The 24379-nt window shown below is 40.5% G+C and overlaps 1 protein-coding gene across 1 annotated transcript; it reads right to left on the bottom strand.

Moving 5' to 3' along the window:
• Positions 1-17273: 17273 nt before the first annotated feature.
• Positions 17274-23526, bottom strand: LOC126714448 (probable mitochondrial-processing peptidase subunit beta, mitochondrial). The gene is made up of 9 exons (XM_050414602.1): positions 22746-23526; positions 21640-21804; positions 21338-21475; positions 21088-21239; positions 20853-20961; positions 20159-20257; positions 18448-18513; positions 17884-17991; positions 17274-17757 (listed from the first exon to the last, which is right to left on the bottom strand). Exons 1-9 carry the CDS (start codon positions 23412-23414, stop codon positions 17671-17673), a joined length of 1593 nt encoding a protein of 530 aa, XP_050270559.1. The 5' UTR covers positions 23415-23526; the 3' UTR covers positions 17274-17670.
• Positions 23527-24379: the final 853 nt, after the last annotated feature.

Below are 24379 nucleotides of genomic sequence, written 5' to 3'. Positions count from 1 at the left end.
GCTTGAGGAGCTACATGAGGGAATTTGTGGGAGTCACACAGGAGGAAGATCGCTAGCGCACAGGGCACTCACCTAGGGATACTGGTGGCCGAATATGCAGAGAGATGCCCAAGAATATACAAAGAAGTGTGATCAATGCCAGAGATTCGCCCCAAATATCCACCAACCTGGAGGAATCCTTAACCCCCTCTCCAGCCCTTGGCCGTTTGTTCAATGGGGTCTTGATATTGTCGGTCCTTTCCCTAAAGCAGCAGGGAATAAGCGATACATAATAGTCGGCACCGACTATTTCACCAAGTGGGTAGAGGCTGAACCTTTGGCCAACATTAAGGACGTGGATGCCAAGAAATTCTTTTGGAAAAACATTATTACGCGCTTCGGAACTCCTCACACTCTCATCTCGGACAACGGTCTTCAATTTGATAGTAAGAACTTCAGGGAATACTGCAACGAGTTTGGCATCACCAACAGATATTCCACTCCTGCCTACCCCCAAGGAAATAGGCAGGCTAAGGCCGTGAACAAATTCATAGTAAGCGGTCTGAAAAAGAGATTGGATGATGCAAAGGGGAGATGGGTGGAAGAGCTTCCGCATGTTTTATGGACCTATCGAACGACGTCGTGACGGTCGACGAGCGAAACTCCTTTTTCAATGACTTATAGGGCCGAAGCTGTACTCCCAATCGAGAACAGCTTCCCTACATTGAGGTCTAGCACTTTTACCCTAGAAAACAATGAAGAGTTACTGGGGAGAAGTCTAGACTTAGCTGAGAAAAGAAGGGAAAAAGCGATGATTCATATAGCCTACTATCATTAGAAGCTAAAGCGGGGATATGATGCCAATGTAAAGCTGTGACCTCTAAGTCCAGGCGACCTCGTAATGAGGAAAATTCTCGGCAGCGCTAAGAACCCTTCTTGGGGCAAGTTGGGACCCAACTGGGAGGGACCGTATCGCATTACATCTGTGGCTAGAATAGGTGCCTATTACCTAGAAGACTTAGATGAAAAAACTGTACCTCGCCTGTGGAATGTAAATAATCTAAGAAGATATTATTATTAATGAAAGCAGCTCAGCCTATGTTTTGTTCCATGATCATCGCATTGGTCCATTTCCGTCTATTCAAGTTTTAAACAGAACCTAAGTCCTGCATGGCTCCTCGGACCACAGGCTTAGGGGAAATTAATAACTTATGGCATCTATCCAAGTTTTAAACAGAACCTAAGTACTGCATGGCTCCTCGGACCACAGGCTTAGGGGAAATTAATAACTTATAGCATCTATCCAAGTTTTAAACAGAACTTAAGTCCTGCATGGCTTCTCGGACCACAGGCTTAGGGGAAATTAATAACTTATGGCATCTATCCAAGTTTTAAACAGAATCTAAGTCCTGCATGGCTCCTCAGACCACAAGCTTAGGGGAAATTAATAACTTATGGCATCTATCCAAGTTTTAAATAGAATCTAAGTCCTGCATGGCTCCTCGGACCACAAGCTTAGGAGAAATTAATAACTTATGGCATCTATCCAAGTTTTAAACAGAACCTAAGTCCTGCATAGCTCTTCGGACCACAGGTTTAGGGGAAGTTAATAACTTATGGCATGTATACAAGTTTTAAACAGAACCTAAGTCCTGCATGGATCCTCGGACCACAGACTTAGGGGAAATTATTAACCTGAGGCACCTCTACAAGTTTTAGACGGAAACTAATGACTTACAACTCTCGTGCGATTCCAAGAGGAACAATATTAGTAAACATCAGAAGAGAAAGGAAAAAAAGAACATTTTATATTAATAAGCCGGGGTCAATACAAAGAGAGGTCTTTACAAAAGAACAAAAATAAGACAACTCTCATTAAAAAAAAAGGGGGGGTACAATAATTAAAAACCTAAAATCTAAGCCTCAGCAGGAGGATTCTCTTTCTACTTTGGCTGAGGAGGAGGAACCTCGGAGATGGACTCCTTGGCAGGATCCTTGGCTTTATCAAGCACAGGGATGGCATCAGGAATAGCCATGGCTTGCTCAGGAGCTTCAGGTGCGCCATCAGGATTCTCTCGGATCTCCGGCGGAAAGAAGACCTTCCCGGGCAACCTCAGCGCTGAGTCTGCAGGAATTCCTGCAGCATCAAGAGCATGAGCCCATGAGATGCTGCAATACTCCCTACATACCTTTGGAATATCCTCAGAGAGCCTGGCTTCAGTCTCCTCAGCCCCAAGCTGATAAGAGGCCTTCTTTTCAGCCTCGGCTGCTTCCCGAGCTAGCTGAACCTCTTCTTTAGCCCGCCGGACCTCCTCCTCAGCTTTTTGTAGCGCGGCCTTGAGATCCAGCACTGTTTGTTTTTCAGTGGCCAGGCTGGTCTCAGTCACGTACAATTGTTGGCGCTGGTCCTTCGCTTGGGTTTCAACGTTCTTCAAGCCGGCCTCAGCACTCCGGCGCTTTTTCTCCGCCTCTTTGAACTTCTCCGCAAGTTCAAAGTTCTCTTGCTTGAGGGACCCCATGGTTTTCTCCACCTCTGTCCGAGATTGGGCCTTAGCTTCAGCTAAGCTGCGGTTGCTGCGACAGAAGTCCTCAGCCACAAACACCTGCTGAGTGATCTGCCAACAAAACAAAAATTGTCTTAGAATGCAACAACGTCTAATGATTTAACGAAAGGGTAGAAGAGTGACTTACCATTGCAAGGTCCCTCTTAAGGGATAGAAAGAGCTCGGGCTGAGAGAACCGCCTGTAGGCCTCTATATCCCGAGGGAGGAGTACTGGCTATTCCAAAGCCTCAGCTATGTACCCTGCTCGGCCCCTGTTGTATTCTCGGATCGATGCAGTGTAAGGGATAGTAACCCCATCTAGCTCCAGCTTTGGGCTCCAAGTGCGCGGTTGAACACGCACTTCAGCCCGGTTCTCCTCCTCTCAGCTCTCTACGGAGGAAGCCCCTTTATTCTTTTGACCCCGGGTGGTTTTTTGCTGCTTGCCCTGGCGGGGCACCACCTTGCCTTCCTCAGGGATTTCAGCCGGCCTTTTCTTTTTTAGGTTTGGGTTAACCTTGAGGCCAAGGTTAGAAGGAACCTGAGGAGCAATTGGAGGAAGGTCCTGGGTCTGCGACTGAGCAGGCACCTTCGAAGATTGACATTTTCCTCGGGAGGACATCAATTCTCGTAAAGTTTTTCCTTTGCCAGCCATATAGTCTACCTCCTCGTTTGAAGAGTCGTCCGAGCAGGCTATAATAATCGGAGCGCCAACCACGGAGTTTCGATCCTGCTCTCCTTCAGGGTCTGAAAGCTCAATCAAGGGGACTTTATGAACCTCCTCTTCAAAATAGAACTCGTCTATCTCCTCCTCAAGAGAAAGACGAGATGATTCGGCCTCTCCTTCAACTGGCGCAGCAACTTCAAGGTTGTCTGGCGGAGGCAATTGCGCGGCTGGTGGAGGATTCCGAGCACCAGGTAACACGATTGGCTTGAGATCTTGTCGGGCCAAAAACTTGGGCTTGGATACGTCAATCCTAGCCAACCTTGGACTACCAGCTCTTATGGCGTGGCCAATGGCTTGGAAAGAGCGGGTTAGTGGTCAATAGCCCAAAACCAAATGACACGCGCGTAGCTACCCGTCCTCGGTAACGTAGATTTCTGATCTTAGAAGATAATTCAAGGCCTGAACGTTCACGTGGCTCAGCTTGGGAGCAACTAGAGCTCTATCTGCAATACAGCCGAGAAGGAAATTAGAGTTAAACTATAAAATTTATGACTTAAGCAAAAAAAAAAAGAGTGAGTCCGAAGAGCTAAGCCCCCTACCTAAAGGACTGTCCCTAAAGGCGCCGCACCTGGAATTCCTGCCCGAGTTAGACAATGAAAACCATCGCTCCACTCTCCTGAGGCAATGAGGAAGTCATCCTTCATAGTCTTATTGGATATGGGGAGACAGGAGATTAGCCTAATCACCTCAGATCGAGATTTAAGGTAATACCCTCCCTTCTCGACATAGTGGCACTCGTACAGGTGAACCACATCATGCCAGGTCAGGCCTAGACCCATCCGCTCGTTCAAGACATCTATGTAGCCTAATTCCCTAAACATGTTTGGAGTGCACTGATGCGGTGTCAACCTATGGTGGAACAAGTAGTCCCGGGTAATCCTACGCATGGGAAGTGTCATTCCTCCTTCTATAAAGGCAATCATAGGAATGACCACTTCACCCACGTCTCTATCTATCATACTCATTCTGGGGGACAGTACCGCAGAACCACCCCCTACGAGATGTGGTATTTTTCTCTAAAGGCCTCCATGGCAGCCGGAGTGTCTACTAGGTCTTTGAATATACCCATCTAAGTTGAACTGGAGGGACGGAAATAAAAACCGAGGAGAAAAGTGAAATTTGAGGAGAAATTCAAAGCAACGAAACGAACGAAACTTACGAGTATCTTTACAAACGACCAGTGAGATGTTTGAAAATCTCTTCTAGGAAGGACGCTTCGCGGAAACGGTTATGGAAATTTGAAGAACGGAAGTGCTCGTAGATTTCTGGGTGTTGGAGTTCTCTGGACTTCTGATATGCAGATAAAAAAGAAAAGATGAGCCTCTCTAGCGCTTTATATAGCAAGAGAGAGAAAGAGAAAACCACTCCCAAGAATTCGAGGAAAAATGTTGGCCGTCAGATCCACGCCTCGCCGTTGGATGAAGGAGACATAAAGCTACCTGGAGTAAATGGCCGCGCCTCGTAAATTGTAGCGTGTTAAAAGTAACTGCCCGCATGCGCGAACCAAGATCTCATTAATTCCGTCATTTGTAAATGTCAAAACCCCGCTTTTCTCCTCGGAAAGAGATCAAAAACCGGAGTGTTGGGGGCTATTGTGGGGACCGGCCCAGAATAATAGGTTGACTGGGCCTTGGGCCCGTTTGAGGAGGCGTTCGTCCGAGGAGCGTCATGGTCCAGAATCCTTATTTAGGCCCATTGGGGCAAAGAGAACATGTCCGAGGAGTAATTCCTCCTCGGACATTCCAAAATCCGGGTCAAGGGTGCGCCCCAGCTACTGTAGTCCTCCCTCCAAGTACGTAAAAAGAAAGGAAACCCAAAATATCTCAGCAAAGGCTACCTTCACCACATTAAATGCACCATAATTACTCTCCTGGCCGCATTAATAAAGAGAAGACCCCTGAACAGTGTTATCTTGGCCACTGCAACTCACAAAGAACTGATAAGGGTGTCTGATGGGACAGGTGCTCAAGTAGGGGTTTGGATGATCAACAAGTGTAAAGCCCAGATGATAGGAGAGGGCCTATATAATATGTAAAGGTCCCCCAAGAGAAGAGGAGGAGAGACAGAGAAAAAGAGAGGAGAGAACACTGTAGAGAGCTTTTATTTGCATGAATCTGTGCCCATTAGTCAAGTTTGAGACCTGATCATTTGAGAAGGATCTCTCTTCACTGCTACCTCCTTTTGTTCTTGTCTCTGTATCCCCTGAGCCCATGCAACAAACCGTCTAAGCTAACTGAAATCAAGTTCTTTAACCCATACTCTACAAAAAAATTCATTGTGTGGGACCTTTTGGGCCAAGACCTGACAAACAAGGATCGGGTCAACTAAAACTGTGTCCCTACAAGTTCAATAAAATAAAAAATAGGAAAGTACAAAAAAAAAAAATCAACTGATCAAATTGGTCCAATTAGGGCCAATGCAGTCCATTGTCCATTCAATCTATTTCAGTCTATTTCTTTTAGTTTGGTGAATTCGGTCCAATATGGTGATGCTTTGGAAGTTTGTTTAGATGAGCTACTTCATTTGTGTCACCTTCTTAACATAATTTTGGTAGGTTCTTGATGAAATTACATTTTTCTTATGTTATTAAAGTCTTGTATTTTTTTTCTTCCTAATATAAGTTATGAATTTACTTATATCTACTTTATCTTTAGGTCATTCAAGACCTATAGAGGATGAACCGTTTGTAAGAACCAAAAGCTTAAGCGTGACATTTATTATTTTACGCTCCTATTGAGCTACATTAGTGTAGCATTTCAATCTAGTTTGGTTCACTTCAGTCCATTTGGTCCATTTCGATCTACTTTAGTCCATTTTGGTCCATTTCGATCCATTTTGTCCAGTTTGGTGATGCTTTAGAAGTTTGTTTAGAAAGATGAGCTATTTCATTGACAATTTTGTCACATTCTAAGCATAATATTGGTAGGTTCTTGATAAAATTGCATTTTTCTTATATTATTAAAGTCTTGTATTATCTACTTCATCTTTAGACCATTTAAAATGTATAGAGAGTGAATTGTTTGTAAGGAGTATTAGAAAAAAAATTCTAACCACACAAATTCTAACCATACATTACATTATTTCAAAATATCTCACCTTATCACCGTGCACCCTTGGTGCGGTGGTCACTCCACAAGTATAAGTGCTTGTAGGGTCACTCCACAAGTAAAAGTGCTTGTAGGGTGTGGGGGGAAAGGGTCGGGATTCAAGTCTCCAGGAAGGAGTTTCACACACATATATACTTAGATTAGGCTACAGTAGAAATTCTATTTTGTATAAAAATAAAAAATAAAAAATAAAATCTCGCCTTATACAATAATTGAAAGTAAAATGCATTACATTTTGTTAAAAAAAAAAAAACTTACAAAATTTAAAACAGTTTCAAATAATAAATATAGATAGCTTAATTTAGAAACGTTGTATAAACTATAATTCGTAAGAAAATAATCACACCATTTTTAAGAAGGGTATGATATTTACACTTATAAGTCCCATATAATATTTTTATTTTTCACTTAACAAAAAAAAAATTATCAAATTTTTTCTCGCATCGCGTGGGTTTGTGACTAGTAAATATATTGGTACTACATCAACAACATGAAAAATAAATTCTTTAGTTATTTTTTTTTTATTGTGTTTAAATTTTGACACGCCAATTTGTAGAAGTTTATGTAAAATAAGATTTGAAGTATCTCTAGCTTATTTATACTACTATTTAAGGGGTTTTTCTTATTTGGGATGGACATTATGATGGTTTAAAATACTTCTAAATCCTAAGTTTAAGTAGAGAAAAAACTAAAGGACAATCCGGTAAAAATACATTTCTAAAACATTACCAACAAAATAGGACTACTCTTTTGTTGGTTTTCAAATTGAGTATTAAAATATTTTTTTTTATATAAAATAAATATTAAGATATTTGAATTCCTTCCACGTTTTCACTTTTTTCTTTTTCTTTTTCTTTTTCTTTTTTTTTTTGAATTGCCCGCAATTTTTTTTCTAAACGGTTATAATAAATTTTAAAAATTTGACACATCTTTTTTCCTAAAAATTAGCACACACCATATCTATTTAAATAAAACCACACGTCTCTTTTTAGTTTTCTTGCACAGGCTTTTGGATTGCCTCAACTTTTTGCTCACTTCATCACCATCTCAAATTTTAGAAAGATTTGTTTCCATTGATATTGCTGAAATTATTAATTGGTTAATTTATGTTTTTTTTTTTTTGGTAATGTTTTTACTAGTCTTACGCTTTTTTTTAATCTTTCTTTTTTATCTCTTTCTCAAGTCTATTTCTATAGTTCCTTTGATCTCCACAATTTTTTTCTCACTTCATCACAATCTTTCTTTTCAAAGAGGCATGTTTCCTATATAAAGAGTAAAGATGAGACTGTGAGGGTTTGGGATATGTCTTGTTATCTTCTTTTTCTTTTTTGTCATTTTTTATATTATTTTTTCATTTTATTAGTTGATTTTGGTTTGAAAGTGTGCATTTCTCTTCTACATTGACAGTTCTAAAGTCAAATGGAGAAAATGAATCATTACCACCAATGTTATTGTATTTATATTTAGGTAGATATTAATTTGGTTTGGTGAATTAATTTCTTTCATTTTCAGGAACTCGGTCTATACACCTTTACTATTTGGGTGGAATCATGAAAGAGTATTATTTTTTGCAATCAATGGTTATTGTGGATTTTGCTTTGGTTAATGTGGATTTTGTTTTAGTGAGGCTAGTATCACTGAAACATGTGAACTTTAATATCTAGAAACACATAATAAATAACAAATAAAAAAAATAAGGAAAATGCTAACAAATTCCCTTAAGAGTATTGATTAATAATCCATTTAAAGAATATTTTTATGAAAAAAAAAAAAATTTTGATGTTTTGACAGCTTTTTTCATTTCCCATAAAAGTTGCATCAAAACTTTCTTAAAATAGATTGTTAATTAATGCCATAAGGGCACTCGTTAGCATGACCCAAAAAATAATCAAAATCCAACACAAACATTTAGTACATATATGTAGCACCAAAGGAAATTAGAAAATATAAGCCTGTTCTCTAGAGCTATTGATCTACCATAAACAAAAAAGCAAAGGAAAATTAAGCATTGTTCATTCCAAATTATCTGCTACCCCGTCTTCCCTTTAAGTAAAAAAGACTCTTCACGTATAGGTAAAAGCCTTTTAACTGTATCCACCCATTAGGTCTGTGGGGCCTAATAATTTATAGGCCGGGCCCACTTACTCATGGGGAGTCCAAAGGGCCAAACCAAAAAAGGCTACGACCCAAGCTCAATAACGTAAAGCCCAAAATGGCCCAGAGATGTTGCCGAGGACAGTTTAGTCCTCGGCAGACCCAAAATTCCACCGAGAAGAAGGGCAAAAACGGTATAGGAACAAGCCTGAAAGAAAATCCAAAATATCTAGGAAAAGCTGCCCTTCCCATGCAAGGCTCTGACCTAACAGAGCCGTATTCTTCAGCTTTATCAACCATCCCCAACGACTTTGGGTTTGGATTGACGGGACAAGTATCAGTCTTGGAAAGGTCGACCCTACACGTGGACGAAGGAAAGCGAACGCAGGCTAGTATAAAAGAAAAGTAAGTAATCTGGATAAAGGGACTGGAAAAAATGGCCAAAAAAGGAGGGCCTCCCAGTCTACTTCCAAAAGATAGATTCCAGGGGTGAAAACACCTTAAACACGTATGAACACCACAAAAACCCACCGCCGGGTAACCGAGGCCTAGCCTTTCAAACCCACTCTCTACAAATGATATTGTCTGGGCCCTTTCACGTGCGAGCCCAACACTGTTGTGGTTCGTTGCGGATCGTGTCCTTACAATTGGCGCCGTCTGTGGGAAAGGCTTGCGCGTTGGCTCAGGCGACAATGGAGTTAGGCTTTTGTCAAGCAAGAGTATATGAGGATGCCTTTATGACTGGCGACACATCGTTGTTGTTCCAACATAAATTCCCACTAGGGGCTACGCCTCGCAGTGCCAGTGGCGTGGGCAAGTCTAGGGGCTTCAAACATCAAGCTGACTTCCTCCACCTTATTCGAGGAGCTAACCTTTAGAAAATAAATAAATAAATGAACAAATACAAGTTTTGGACAGAACCAAGGCCTTGTATGGTCCTCGGACTCAAGCCTCTGGGGAAACCAACTACTTACAAAGAAAATACGAGTTTTGGACAGAACCAAGGCCTTGCATGGTCCTCGGACCCAAGCCTCTGGGGAAACCAACTACTTACAAAGAAAATAAGAGTTTTGGACAGAATCAAGGCCTTGCATGGTCCTCGGACCCAAGCCTCTGGGGAAACCAACTACTTACAAAGAAAATACGAGTTTTGGACAGAACCAAGGCCTTGCATGGTCCTCGGACCCAAGCCTCTGGGGAAACCAACTACTTACAAAGAAAATACGAGTTTTGGACAGAACCAAGGCCTTGCATGGTCCTCGGACCCAAGCCTCTGGGGAAACCAACTACTTACAAAGAAAATGGGAGTTTTGGACAGAACCAAGGCCTTGCATGATCCTCGGACCCAAGCCTCTGGGGAAACCAACTACTTACAAAGAAAATACGAGTTTTGGACAGAACCAAGGCCTTGCATGGTCCTCAGACCCAAGCCACTGGGCAAACCAACTACTTACAAAGAAAATACGAGTTTTGGATAGAACCAAGGCCTTGCATGGTCCTCGGACCCAAGCCTCTGGGGAAACCAACTACTTACAAAGAAAATACGAGTTTTGGACAGAACCAAGGCCTTGCATGGTCCTCGGACCCAAGCCTCTGGGGAAACCAACTACTTACAAAGAAAATAAGAGTTTTGGACAGAACCAAGGCCTTGCATGGTCCTCAGACCCAAGCCTCTGGGGAAACCAACTACTTACAAAGAAAATACAAGTTTTGGACAGAACCAAGGTCTTGCATGGTCCTCGGACCCAAGCCTCTGGGGAAACCAACTACTTACAAAGAAAATGCGAGTTTTGGACAGAACCAAGGCCTTGCATGGTCCTCGGACCCAAGCCTCTGGGGAAACCAACTACTTACAAAGAAAATGCGAGTTTTGGTTGGACAGAACCAAGGCCTTGCATGGTCCTCGGACCCAAGCCTCTGGGGAAACCAACTACTTACAAAGAAAATACAAGTTTTGGACAGAACCAAGGCCTTGCATGGTCCTCGGACTCAGGCCTCTGGGGAAACCAACTACTTACAAAAAAAATACAAGTTTTGGACAGAACCAAGGCCTTGCATGGTCCTCGGACTCAGGCCTCTGGGGAAACCAACTACTTACAAAGAAAATACAAGTTTTGGACAGAACCAAGGCCTTGCATGGTCCTCGGACTCAAGCCTCTGGGGAAACCAACTACTTACAAGATAATACAAGTTTTGGACAGAACCAAGGCCTTGCATGGTCCTCGGACTCAAGCCTCTGGGGAAACCAACTACTTACAAAGAAAATACAAGTTTTGGACAGAACCAAGGCCTTGCATGGTCCTCGGACTCAAGCCTCTGGGAAAACCAATTACTTACAAGATAATACAAGTTTTGGACAGAACCAAGGCCTTGCATGGTCCTCGGACCCAAGCCTCTGGGGAAACCAACTACTTACAAAGAAAATACGAGTTTTGGACAGAACCAAGGCCTTGTATGGTCCTCGGACCCAAGCCTCTGGGGAAACCAACTACTTACAAGGAAAAACTACATTACATGGACCTTAAGATCTATCCGAGGAAAACTCTCCACTAACAATTGGGTTAATTCCTCAATTGCGAGGATTCTCAAGTCTGCTTTCGGATCTTCAGCACCAAAGGGATCGATGCAATATAGAGCAGTATGTTGCCTGAAACACAATCGGAGTTCCCTACTGCTCAGTCAACTCCTCGGATGGATCATTTAGAGATTATCATTCTCGGACGGTATTCTCGCACTTATCACAGAATACTCAACTGTTACCTCGGTTAGTTTCCTAAGTTTAACTTACTATGAATTATCGTTATAATGCCTGGTAGTGTTGGTAAATCAGAATTAGTTGGATTATGTTTCAAAGTTTCCTGCTCTAAATATCATTGAAGAAACACACACATGGAGCACACTCATTCACAAAGTAATGTTGCAAAAAGAATAGTATTCAAACAAGTAAATAAATTTCCCTTTTTACTAAAACAAAGAAATAGTACAGCGTACAATGAAAAGCTGGAATCAGCTCATGTCAAAGCTCACTACATAATCGAAAAGAAAGATACAAGAGAATAAGACAAAGTCGAGGAGACAACACAGAAGAGAGGTTGGCTTCTAAAGCTAACTACATAATCGAAAAGAAAGGTACAGGAGAATAAGATAAAGCCGAGGAGGCAGTACAGACGAGAGGTTGGCTTCTAAAGCTAACCACATAATCAAAAAGAAAGATACAAGAGAATAAGATAAAGCCGAGGAGGTGGCACAGAGGAGAGGTTGGCTACTGCTTCAAGACCTTGTTCTTCCTCAATGCTTTTACATGCCCATAACTCAGGCAGCAAAAGAACCCAGCTTGGGGCCTGCACCATCGAAGAAAAGGTGCAGAGAGAGCCCAGCTTCAGGCTAGCGTAGCTGAAGAAAAGGTGCATGAAACTCAACTTGAGCCTCACACCGCTGAAGGAAAGGTGCAGGGAGTCGGAAGTTGAGGAGCCTTCACCAAAAATTTGCCTGCAACAAGGCAGAGGCGCTGATGGCAGAGAATCTTTCTTCTGACACACCAAAATTCTGGCATGAACAGAACCTGCTTCGGATTTTGACTAAAAGAAGGAGAAACACCATTTCCCCTTTTGTCGAAACGGAATATTCTCTTGAATTTATGCCTCCTTTGCCCGTACCTCACTTCTTTGAGTCTCAGGAGGACACGGCGCCTCTGTGGAGGAGAGAGTTCCTTCACCCCACCCCGCGCCTCAAACATGTTATGCTAAGGGAGGATAGCACCGGATATTGGAGTAGTGATTTGGGAGGAAACTGAAGGATTTGTGTATAGGTAAAGCAACTTCCTCTCCTATTTATTTAAAAAGATAAGGTGGTGGCATTTAATTCACGCAGCGTCCCAAGGAACGCTACAGACAAAATGGCTCTGGCTCAATTTCCAACGCCACCTGCAACCATGAGATTAGAAGACTCTCGTGAAGGCGCACCTCGAACACTGGGACGCCAAAGGGTACCGCGTGACCGAAGACTACAGAAATGCCTCTTAATTTGTGGGCCTAGTGAATTCGCGACCCAGGCCCATTCTATGTGGGAGCCCAGGGGCTACGACCCACGCCGAGGAATAGCCATTGCCGAGGACAACTTCCTGCTCGGCACCTATACAAGTTTTGGACAGAACCAAGGCCTTGTATGGTCTTCGGACTCAAGCCTCTGGAGAAACCAACTACTTACACGATAATACAAGTTTTGGACAGAACCAAGGCCTTGCATGGTCCTCGGACTCAAGCCTCTGGGGAAACCAACTACTTACAAGATAATACAAGTTTTGGACAGAACCAAGGCCTTGTATGGTCCTTGGACTCAAGCCTATGGGGAAACCAACTACTTACAAAGAAAATACAAGTTTTGGACAGAGCCAAGGCATCGCATGGTCCTCGGACTCAAACCTATGGGAAAACCAACTACTTGGATGGGGAAAGTCCTCGGCTCAAATACTGTAAAAGGTTAAGGCCAATAAGAGTGTTAAAAATATGGCGAAACGCCCCACTACTCAGTAGCCTAAGGGGGCTGTTCATTTTTGTGGGTGATATGTCTTCGGATGGTTACTTCCTTCACCGCATAGAGCATCCGGTTCTCATCTCGGCATGTTTTGGGGTAAGTATCGTTCTTCACAGGTCGGCATTGTTGTGCCAAACAATTCTATTAAATTTATGGTGACATCTTTTCATTAGCAAGTATTTTGACCCTAGTTGTCATTGATTCAAATGTTATATTATTGTGCCGAACAACACTTGCAAATTTGTAAAGACATAGAGATAGAACATGCGAAGTAAATTGATAACAATTTTTATTAATATGAAAAATTATTACAACGTACAATGAGGGGCTTAAACAAGCCTATACAAAAGGTGAACTGCCGAAGCAACGATAACATCGGCAATACAGATAAGTAAACAGTCAGGTGTCTTTTAAACTCGTCTTCAAAGTCTCTCCAATCTCTGCCTCAGTATCGCCCATATTGAGAGAAGAACCTTCTTTAGAAGAAGATGAAGGAGAAGGAAGAAGAAGATGAAGGAGAAGGAAGAAGAAGATGGAGGAGATGAATGAGGAAGATGGAGGAGATGAATGAAAAGAAGGAGGAAAAGCACCAGGATGGATCTGGTGGTGGAAAGAAGAAGAAAGAGAGGCAAAAGGAGGCGCCAGTGAACAAAGAGAGGAAGAAGCAGGGGCACTTAGTCCCTGCCCCAGTCCTGACTCCTAACACACTGGTGCCATGTTAGATATGCTCATGAAGGAGCGGGTGGTACTGATCATGGGTGTCCTCGGCTCAGTCACGCCGAAAGTGTGACGTGACGAGTCCCTGCTTCGGATTTGGCTGAAAGGAAGGTGAGGCAAATCTTGAGTCTCCGCCATCCTTGCCCTGATCGAGCCATTTCGAGCTTTATTAGAACATGGTATTTTTGGGAGGGGAATGGTTTCTTCATTGCCTATGACTGTGGTGAACGTATTACAGATTGAGGTATAATCAGAAGGTAAAAGTAAACTCTAGGAGGAATCTAAGGATTTCAGATTTCTGGGGGATTAAGGGATCCATATATGGGAAAACAACTCTCGTCTTTCCTCTTTATATAAGGAACGAAGAGGAGTGTACTAAATGTGTTCAGATCTCCAAGGAAATCTGCAAACAAGAATGCGCCCGTTCCGCTCCCCCACACCATCAGTAACCATTGAATCTGAGAGGTCTCGTGAAGGGAAACCATTAAAGACATGCTTCAGATAACCAAACGGCACGAACGTATCGTGAACAAATCAAGAAGAACATCTCGTAGATCGGTGCATTTCCTGGGTAGGTGGAGAGTTGCCAACGTCGGTAAAAGGTTGAATTAAATGAGCCGTAATAAAGACTCGGTATTATCAAAACCCCCCTCTCCAACCAGGAGGCCGGACAATAGGATTTTGAGGGGCTATTGTGGGGCCTAATAATTTATAGGTCGGGCCCACTTACTCATGGGGAGTCCAAAGGGCCAAACCAAAAAAGGCTACGCCCAAGCTCAATAACGTAAAGCCCAAAATGGCCCAGAGATGTTGCCGAGGACAGTTCAGTCCTCTGCAGACCCAAAATTCCACCGAGAAGAAGGGCAAAAACGGTATAGGAACAAGCCTGAAAGAAAATCCAAAATATCTAGGAAAAGCTGCCCTTCCCATGCAAGACTCTGACCTAACAGAGCCGTATTCTTCAGCTTTATCAACCATCCCCAACGACTTTGGGTTTGGATTGACGGGACAAGTATCAGTCTTGGAAAGGTCGACTCTACACGTGGACGAAGGAAAGCGAACGCAGGCTAGTATAAAAGAAAAGTAAGTAATCTGGATAAAGGGACTGGAAAAAATGGCCAAAAAAGGAGGGCCTCCCAGTCTACCTCCAAAAGATAGATTCCAGGGGTGAAAACATCTTAAACACGTATGAACACCACAAAAACCCACCGCCGGGTAACCGAGACCTAGCCTTTCAAACTCACTCTCTACAAATGATAGTGTCTGGGCCCTTTCACGTGCGAGCCCAACACTGTTGTGGTTCGTTGCGGATCGTGTCCTTACAAGGTCCATTATCAATTTGAACATCCTTTATTTTTTGGGTAGTAGGATCATACAATACCAACCGCCCTTTCATGGTCATCAGCAACAATCTAAAATTCTTCCAAAACCCCCAACGCTTCTCAACACCGCTAATGGGTACAACCTTATGAGTTTTACTCCAAGACTCCTTAACACCATATTCATGCATCGCCCATAAGTCAAAACTCGAATGTTTCCATGTATTAAATATGGAAACAATTAATTGATTCATTCAAGACACCAGGAGTTCCATGCCAATAATAAATATAGTCATCACAATCTGGCAATGGTATTGTTTGGATGAAACAATCGAATCGGTTTTCATGATCCTTTGCATCCCACCAGCCAACCAATGACACCGACCATTTATGCATGTGCTCATCAATGGATACTTGCAATGCCGCATACTCAGAGTTGCAGGAACATCATGAAGTTGTCTCCAAGAATCAGTACTTAGGGTGTATATTTCAAATTTGTCACCAAATTTGCTTCCCACATTTCTTATCACCTTGATATCATTAGTGTTGGGATCAAACCTAATTCCAACATGCATAAAAGTATGACTTTGAAGTCCTTTCCCCTTGGTGATATTGGATTCTGGGAGAGCCTTCACTTCTCTAGTCGCAGGATTCCATAGAAAAGTTTTGTCATATGACTCATATAAACAAAAGATACCATCACAACAATCAACAACTCGCATTGCAGCTTCCATCTTTCGGTGAATTCTATGTGTTTAATAGCAGAGGCATCAGCAGCACTGTCAACTAGTGTTTCAGCAGAGAGCGAAGAGAAGATGCTATATTGAACAGTTTTGTCATCTTGAGAAGTTTAAAAATATTATTCTAATTTTGAAACTCAGTTAATAATATTGTATATTTTAATATAATAAAACTTGCAAGCTATATATTGTCCCTGCATTAAGTGGCTCAATATATATCTTGATAGTTAATTTAGGGGTTTTTTTTAATAATTTTTATGGGAAGTTAATTTAGGGTTTTAAGCCACTCACTAATTATTTTGATAATATTTGTAAATGTCTTTTTTTAGATAAAATTTTGATTAAACCGTGTATCCGTGCATCGCACAAAGTCAAAGAAATACTACTAGTATGCAACTAAATTAATATTGTTCTTGTAACGCTGGTTAGAAATTTAAAATTTTATTTTAATTATTCCATTATCAACTAAATTTTTATGAAACATATTCAACTAGTAGCCACTAGAATTTTATTTATTTTGGGAAATTTTTTTTTTTTCTCTTCCCTATGGGGTTTGTGCAATTTTGGTTCCTTAATCAAAGAGTTCTAATTTAGTCATTGAAACTTTAAAAAGAAAAGAATTCCGTCTCTCAAACTACTTTCCATCCATTTCTTACTTTCATTTTTAATTTCTTAAAATATGGGCTTAATTCAATTTTGACCCCTTTAATATGAGGAGCATTTCGTTAGTGTATATGAAGGGAAAATAGGAGAGATTATATTGTTACATTTTAAAAAATTGAGACAGCAAAAATAAATTTTCTAAAAACAATTTATGAAAGAACAAAATCAAACAGACCCATTTGAAGGACCAAATTATATAATTTAACTCTTTTTTTTTTTTTTTCTTCTTCTTCTAGACTCTAGTACATAAAATTAGGCCTACAGGTTAAAAATCGGTGTGCCAACCACAAATGCCTTCCTAGAAATATAACCGCGGTCTTAAAATCAGGCCGAACTGATTGATCAACCCGGTTAATCATGACCAAGCTACCAATTCATTTTTTACAAGCTACTGAATTGAGGGCCTAGATGGCTTAAAGCCATTCGAACTGCAGTTCATCTCTCATCCTCACTTCTCTTCAATTCTCTCAGATCACCTCTCTCTCTCTCTCTCTCTCTCTCTCTCATCACTCATCAGATCACTGTGCGGTGGTCAAGATTTTATCTTTGTTTATTAGTTATTACTGTGAACTAACAGGTGCAGATATAGATATCGTCATACAGATTTATATAGTGTCTTAATTTTTTTTTTTTTGATAATTATTTGTCTTACCTATTATTTGCTTGCAGCTCATCAAACTCAAATGTTAAGAGCACCTTCACCTTAGAAAGAAGAGTTGAAATCATCACAATAGTTTCCGAAAAAGAATACAACTCCAATACCCATCATGCATACAACACAAAGGCAGATTTGAAATTAATGCTTGACATTTTAAAGTCAAATAAAAAACTGTATCATTTGAAACATATTATAATAAATGGGGAAGAAAGAGAATACCGCATTCATTTGGCAGAAGAATACATTTGCTTTTATGTTCTAAGAGACCACTAAAAGCTTTGAGAAACTGTCGGAACTCACAAGAAAATCAAATAATATCAGCTGACACATTAATGCCAGGTAAACCACTTTGAATTTAGCTTAGAGCCATGTGGGGGGACGGTGTCTTCTAATTCACAATCGCAACATTGATGGCGGCATACTTATTTCTGTAAAATATAAAACGTTACAAAAACAAGACCTAAACAAATCAATCAAAATGCCAGGCCCTGACTGCTCTCCATGGGCATTGATTTGTAAAATGGAACAAATTATCCAAGACCAGACCCCAGAAAGTATAATGATGAGTAAATAAACAAGAAATGAAAAGCAAACTAGTAGCGGTTCCAGTAGGTCCTGCGTCTGAACCAGTTGTAGTCAGGCAAACTCTGGATGGGCCCCATGGCAGCAATTGCAATTTCCTGCCAAACCAAACAATGGATGAAGACAACTTCGAAATCAAAATTTGAACATTGGATTGGCCAAAAAGTTCCATTAATTATTCTGAGTTTGATTTAGCCAGTAAGTTAGTAGGTTATAGTCCTTACCTTGTCCCAAATAAATCGGTTTGCAACACGTTTAATGGCGCTTGCATCAACAGCATCAATTCTGGCAAACAACTCTGCGAATGGTATTCTTCGGCCGTATGTAAGTAGCTGCATGCATTGGCATATCAACAAAAATATAATTAGCAATTATATGTATAGCACAGAAGGGATTTCCAGTAATATATGACATATACAGTGGTCGCTAGCATATAGAAGTCACACATCACCTTTCCAAATTATCTAATTAGCCACTAAATCATAGGGGATTGATATTCCAAAATGGGGTTTGAGAGAACATACATCAAGCAAGAAACAAGATGCATGTTGAACTAAGGAAGCACCCAGTGAAGAAATCAAACCGACCAACTGAGAGGTCAAATCAGTTCCTCAAATGATATGTTTCAGTTCAAATTAAACACAAAGACTGCACAAAAAAGTTAAGTTCTTTCTGCTTGGCAGTGTTTCCATATTTCCTATTATCCTTGGGCTTAGAATACAACAACGAAAACATAAACGAATAACTGTCTTCTCTCATATATTGTTTTAATAAGAAAAGAGTCACACCTGGCGCCCAATATCTTCAGCTACAGGACTTGTCCCATCTATGTGCAGCAGAAGAGAAGATTTTAACTGCAACAAAAGATACCAGTAAGTAGCGGTGGCTATAGGAATACTAACTTATATAGAGGACGAACATGAACCTCAACAAATTTTTATACACAAACAAATTAACACATGATAATCAAGACCTTTCTTAACCCCATTTAAGTGAGATCTGCAAAACCATATCTAAGAATACTACCTGAACATTTAGATCCTATGTAAAAAGGTCCAAAACAACAATGAGATTGAGAAAATTCATGTGCACACATCTAGAATTTGACTCTCCCTACCACTGTTAGCATCAATAATACTATATTGTGGAGGAATATAAATTAACTCTTAGGAAATATCTGTTATTATTATTATTTGTTTTGCTTGGTAGTATCTGTTAACATTATCATCTAACAACCCAATGAAAGTAATTATTAAACATAAGGCAAATAAAATTTTCAGGTTATTGCCATGGAGAACACAGCAGTAACAGAGAGACCAGAAACACTACAAATTCAGATACAGTTCTCTCACATTTTACTATTAATGTGATGTGCATTCTTATCATAAATTAATCATGAATATGACTATATCTTCATTATGCAAGATCTAAAACTTCCGTCCCATATGTCCAGCAATTCTTAGTCTTCCTTACAACTTTACAATCAAACATACAACCCATTAAATCATGTAAACTTCAAGTAAATAATTCCACTCCAAAAGGAATCAAAGCTGCTAAAGTTGAAAGTAAAATAGGCTCAAATTAATATTACCAAGTATGTAATTTGCTTGATGGTTTTGTCCCAATCTTGGATGACTCTTTTTTGGTCTTAATAAAATTCATTATTTATATAAAAAAATATATTATCAAATAGACTTAAAATATTTCATAATGATCATGAAAAGCGCATATGTTCCATGTTATGAGATGGCCAAGTGTAATATTAAAGTCTAAAGTAGAAAGATTAAGAAAAGGCAATAAAAATCCAGCCTTGCTTTGCTAGTTACTTCATGTACACTATCAACCTAGAAAAAGTCTTTTTCTCTTAGTTGACCACTGGATTAAACAACACTTGATCAAAGTTATCATACTTGTCATTAGATAATTTTTTACTATTTTTTTCCTCCCCTTTTGTGCAGTATTCCACTAGCTTTTAGTGTGAACATCAAATAGTAAAAAAAAGAGGTCTGGATTATATGATTACCCTAGGACAAAGTAATAATAGACAGCAATTACTGAGTGACCAAAGGTATACCACATTAAACTGACCTTTCTCTCATGTTTTTTGAAAAGAGAAGCATACAGTTTTATGGAACAGGATGATAAACAAAAGGATACAACTGAAAATGCATAAAAAAGAGTAACAATCTGACATGTAACAAGACATCAATGGGAGACTATAGTCTATTTGTGAACATCTGGAAAAAGAATGGAAAATTGATCGAGTGCCATAATGGTCAATCATCATTAGGAATAACAATCTGACATGTCTTAGGAATACGTCTCGCTTAATGGTCAATTGTAAATAAATGGCGCCTCTTGCAACCAATGTTTAGTTTGAATAAACATTCTACGGAGAATGGAAAAAAGCTAGCAATCACTATTTAAATTCACTAAAACAATTTTGATTATATATATATATATCTTATATCAACATAAAATGAAAGCATTGGTGGCTACCTGATTACGTGCACGAGTTACATCAGCTTCAGAAACTCGATAACATAACTTGGTTGTCTCATACATTATTGCATATGCTAAATCATCCAAGCAATCCGGCTGAAATAATAAGATAGCAAACCAAAAATAATAATAATAATAAAAATCAGATATCTGTGACAATGCATTTTTTTTATAAAAAAATTGAAAGGCTCATATATACATGACTATCCAACAAACTTGCAGTTGCTGATTGAAAGGTACAGAATACAGACAATAGCAGCATCTCTTCTAAATACCACTTAAAATATCAACATATACACATGCACAAAGGCACGTCCAGGGACAAAACAACCAGACGAGCAGTCATCACAACCTCAAACTGAATCTTACATCAGTAGTCACTATATTTGTTACAAACGAAAGCAAAATTTCAAGGGATAAATTGAAAAACCACTGATAACAGAAGACCCAAAAAAGAAATATGACAAAATAGGAATCAATTAAAAAAAAGTTGAATATAAAAACAATCTAATGACAAAGCCTGAAGAAGTCCTGGCTGGCTAGTGAACTTTACAAGGTTTAAAAAGTTACAATAACTCAATAGGCACTAAACTTTCTTGTCCACATTTTGTCATCAAAGAGAATAATGAGTATTCAAAAGGCAGCTGAATGCATATTATATTCTGTTAAAAGCTAGGGTAGCAGACATCACCTTAGCAACAGCATAAACACCAAATAGACCAGTGTCTTTATAATTGGTGTTAAACGACATCATGCTCTCTGCAATTTCATTAATGCCAACCCTTTGTGCAAGCTCAGAACTGTTTAAAGATTATCAAAATTATCAATGCATGTGCTTAAAAAGGAAAATTTTGTTGATGAATTCAAGTAGCCCAAGTTAGAAATCTATGTGCCATAAAGGTGTTTAGTTCTCAAAAAGAGCTCACCCCATGTGCTTTCCTCCACTGGCACTTTTGTTCCATGAACCCAACATAGCCTGCATGACCATCAGAGCAATGGAATCTGGATCTGTCCAAGATGCTCCGCTAAAAGCAACCGCGAATTGTGCCAAAGGAATATCATCATCAATTATCCTAACCTGGTTTTTACAACATTAATAAAGTTTAATATATTAAAGAAATAATTGTTATGGGAATAAGAAGAGATTACAGTGTACTTAAGATATGTCTCCCCCACCTCGGAACCAGTAAAATCCGTTGGTTCTTTTGCAACTAACTGAGTAGCTGTGGTGGGATCTGATGACAACTTTGTGAACAATTTTTTTACTTGCTCAACAATTTCCTCATGCTTCACAGCTCCAGAAGCAGCAATGACCTGATAGATCCCAAATAAAACACCCATTAGCATAAGTTCCCAAAGCATGCCTTGCAAATCAATGCAAAATCCAATAGAACTAAACCGAAGACAACATCTTCACCAATCCTAAGGATCCCTATATATGAGCAGAAAACTGATGAAGTCAACAGATTTTTGCATACCATTCTGGGAGCTGTATAGTGTGTTTGTATATAGCTCTGGAGATGATCTTTAGTGATTGTCTTAATATTTTGAGCAGGTCCAAGAATAGTTCTACCCAAAGGAGTGTACTGAAACGCAGTCGCATGCAAATGATCGAAAATAACTTCCTCAGTTTGCCCCTCAACCTGCAACAGTTACATGACATAAAACCTTTAATCATAAGAAGCAATATAGAAAAAAAGCACCAGCCAGATCACTACGATCTTAACAAGTAATCAAACACCTTAAATGTACAGAATTTGTGTTAGCATTTAGCAAACTAATTAAATTACAGTAAGGTATTGGATATTAATCTTCCAAATATCAGTTAAATAGCATACGAAAAATTCGATGTCCATTTGAGAACAGCTTATTTAGCTAAAATTGAAATTTTTTTGCTGAGTATGGTAGAAAAAAGCTAAAAGCTAGTACAGTAGAACCCATTAATAGTACCAAAAAGTGCAATGGGACCCATGAAATAATAGCAAAAATAAGCTAAAACTCTAATAAGCTGTGGGTTTCACCACTTTCCAAACACACTCTTAGTTCCTCAACTCCTGCAATAGCAGTCTTCCCTGTTCATCCATCATACCACTACTTTAAGACAGCAGAGAGACACTTCAAACTAATTTGAAATTGCAAAAAAAAAAAACAAAAAACTTAGAAACAATTTGTTACGTGCTGTACATTAGATTCCCCAGTTAAATGTAAACACGTGACTGCACTGACCAATGAAACACAAGCAGTATTATCATTTCCAAGGATAATTAAACAGTATTATCTTTTTCGATGCTTGAATTTAATTGAGGAACCTATATAACTCAAAATCATGTGTGCTTGTATGCACAAGTTATAATTAGGAAACCTAAAATACTACACCTAAACAACTGTATCTAAGTTTTACCATTGAATGTACCATACTTTGACTCAAAATCATATGAATGTGTGCATGTACAATTTATAAGCAAAAACCCACTTATATGCAATTGCAAGTTTCGTAATTTATCTATCTTTAATTGAACAAAACTTAGGTTATGATATTTTTGCTACAAAACCCATATCCAAAACATTGGCATAGACCTTTTACCTCCTCCATTTCCCTGAGAATCACGTCGCGCTCGCGGTTAATGCGGTTATCATCAAACTTAGAATTCTGCAAGATATCGGCCAAGATATCGAGCGCCCGAGGCACGTCCTTGTCCATGACTCTAGCATAGTATGTGGTCTGCTCTCTCGAAGTGTAGGCATTGAGATGACCTCCCATATTCTCGATCTCCTCTTCCAACTGCCTCGCGGTCCGCTTCTCCGTCCCTTTAAATATCATATGCTCCAAGAAATGAGCCGTGCCGTTGGTCTCGTCGGTCTCGAATCTCGACCCGGCGTCGATCCAAACCCCGACGGTGGCGGTCTTCGCAGCCAGGTTCGATTCGGTGGCGACGCGGAGACCGTTAGGCAAGGTGGTTACGCGGGTCTCCGGAGCCGAGAGGATCCGAGTGTGGTCCGTTAGCTCCGGGTGGGGCGACCCGTATTTGAGGAACCGGGGGTCCGGGTTGTCGAGCTGCTTGATCTTGGCTTTGATGGCTTCGGCTAGGCGGTCGTAGATCATGGCAGTTGGCGGAGGAGGGGAGGCGGCTGGGGCTGATGAAGGTGTGGCGATCGCGGGTGAGGTTGAGGATGATCGGACGGTCTGGGATAGAGCTGATGATACCGCCCGGTGGGACCGGCGAGATAGAGACAAGAGGTGCTTCATCGCCATGACTGACTCACTGAGACTTTCTCTCTCTCTCTCTCTCTAGGGTTTGAGTGGAGAAGAGTCTTGTGAAGATTTGGGAAGAAAGATTTGAGATTTTCAAGAGTGATGGTGTGCCAGATTAGGACTAGTACGACGTCGTTTTGGGTTTATGAGGTTTTTTTCGGCGAAAATGGGTAATTACCCATAAAAATCTAACTATTTAGTTAGTTGACCCGGTTTGGAAACATATTGGAATTCTAGCAACTCGAGTTTTAAAGGCTCGATTTTGGGCCTATAAATCGAGTCTTTAATGCTCGATTTGCATGTTCTACTCGGGTCTGAGTTGGCATCATTTCCACGTGGTATCTACTTGTAAATCGAGTCTCTAAGACTCGATTTACATTTACAGTAAAAAAAAAAAAGATTTTGCCTTTACCCCTTCTCACCTCAACGAACACAAAACCACAGCAACAACAGCAAAGAAAACCACCAAGAGAAGTTTAAAAAAAAAAAAAAAAAAACCAGAAACAAAGAGAGAAGAACCCAGATCAGAGAAAAGAGAGAAAGAATCTAGAGGAAGCTCACCACACCAGCGCGGCCTGGGGCTAGCGTGGCCTGGGGTCGCGCCCAAAAACAGGTCGCGCGCGACCTGGGTCGCAGGCGACCCAGGCGCGCGACCCAGGTCGCAGGCGACCCAGGCCTGGGGTCGCGCGACCCTGGGTCGCAGGCGACCCAGGCCTGGGGTCGCGCGACCTGGGTCGCAGGCGACCGTTTCTGGGTTTTTTTTTTTTAATTTCTCTTTCTTCTCTTGGTGGTTTTCTTTGCTGTTGTTGCTGTGGTTTTGTGGTTGTTGAGGTGAGAAGGTGTAAAGGCCAAATTTTTTTTTTTTACTGTAAATGTAAATCGAGTCTTAGAGACTCGATTTACAAGTAGATACCACGTGGAAATAATGCCAACTCAGACCCGAGTAGAACATGCAAATCGAGCCT

Source organism: Quercus robur, chromosome 2 (assembly GCF_932294415.1).
Source record: "Quercus robur chromosome 2, dhQueRobu3.1, whole genome shotgun sequence".
NCBI lineage: Eukaryota > Viridiplantae > Streptophyta > Magnoliopsida > Fagales > Fagaceae > Quercus > Quercus robur.
The sequence above is the reverse complement of the archived record's forward strand: the minus strand, read 5'-3'. Positions and strand labels throughout refer to the sequence as shown.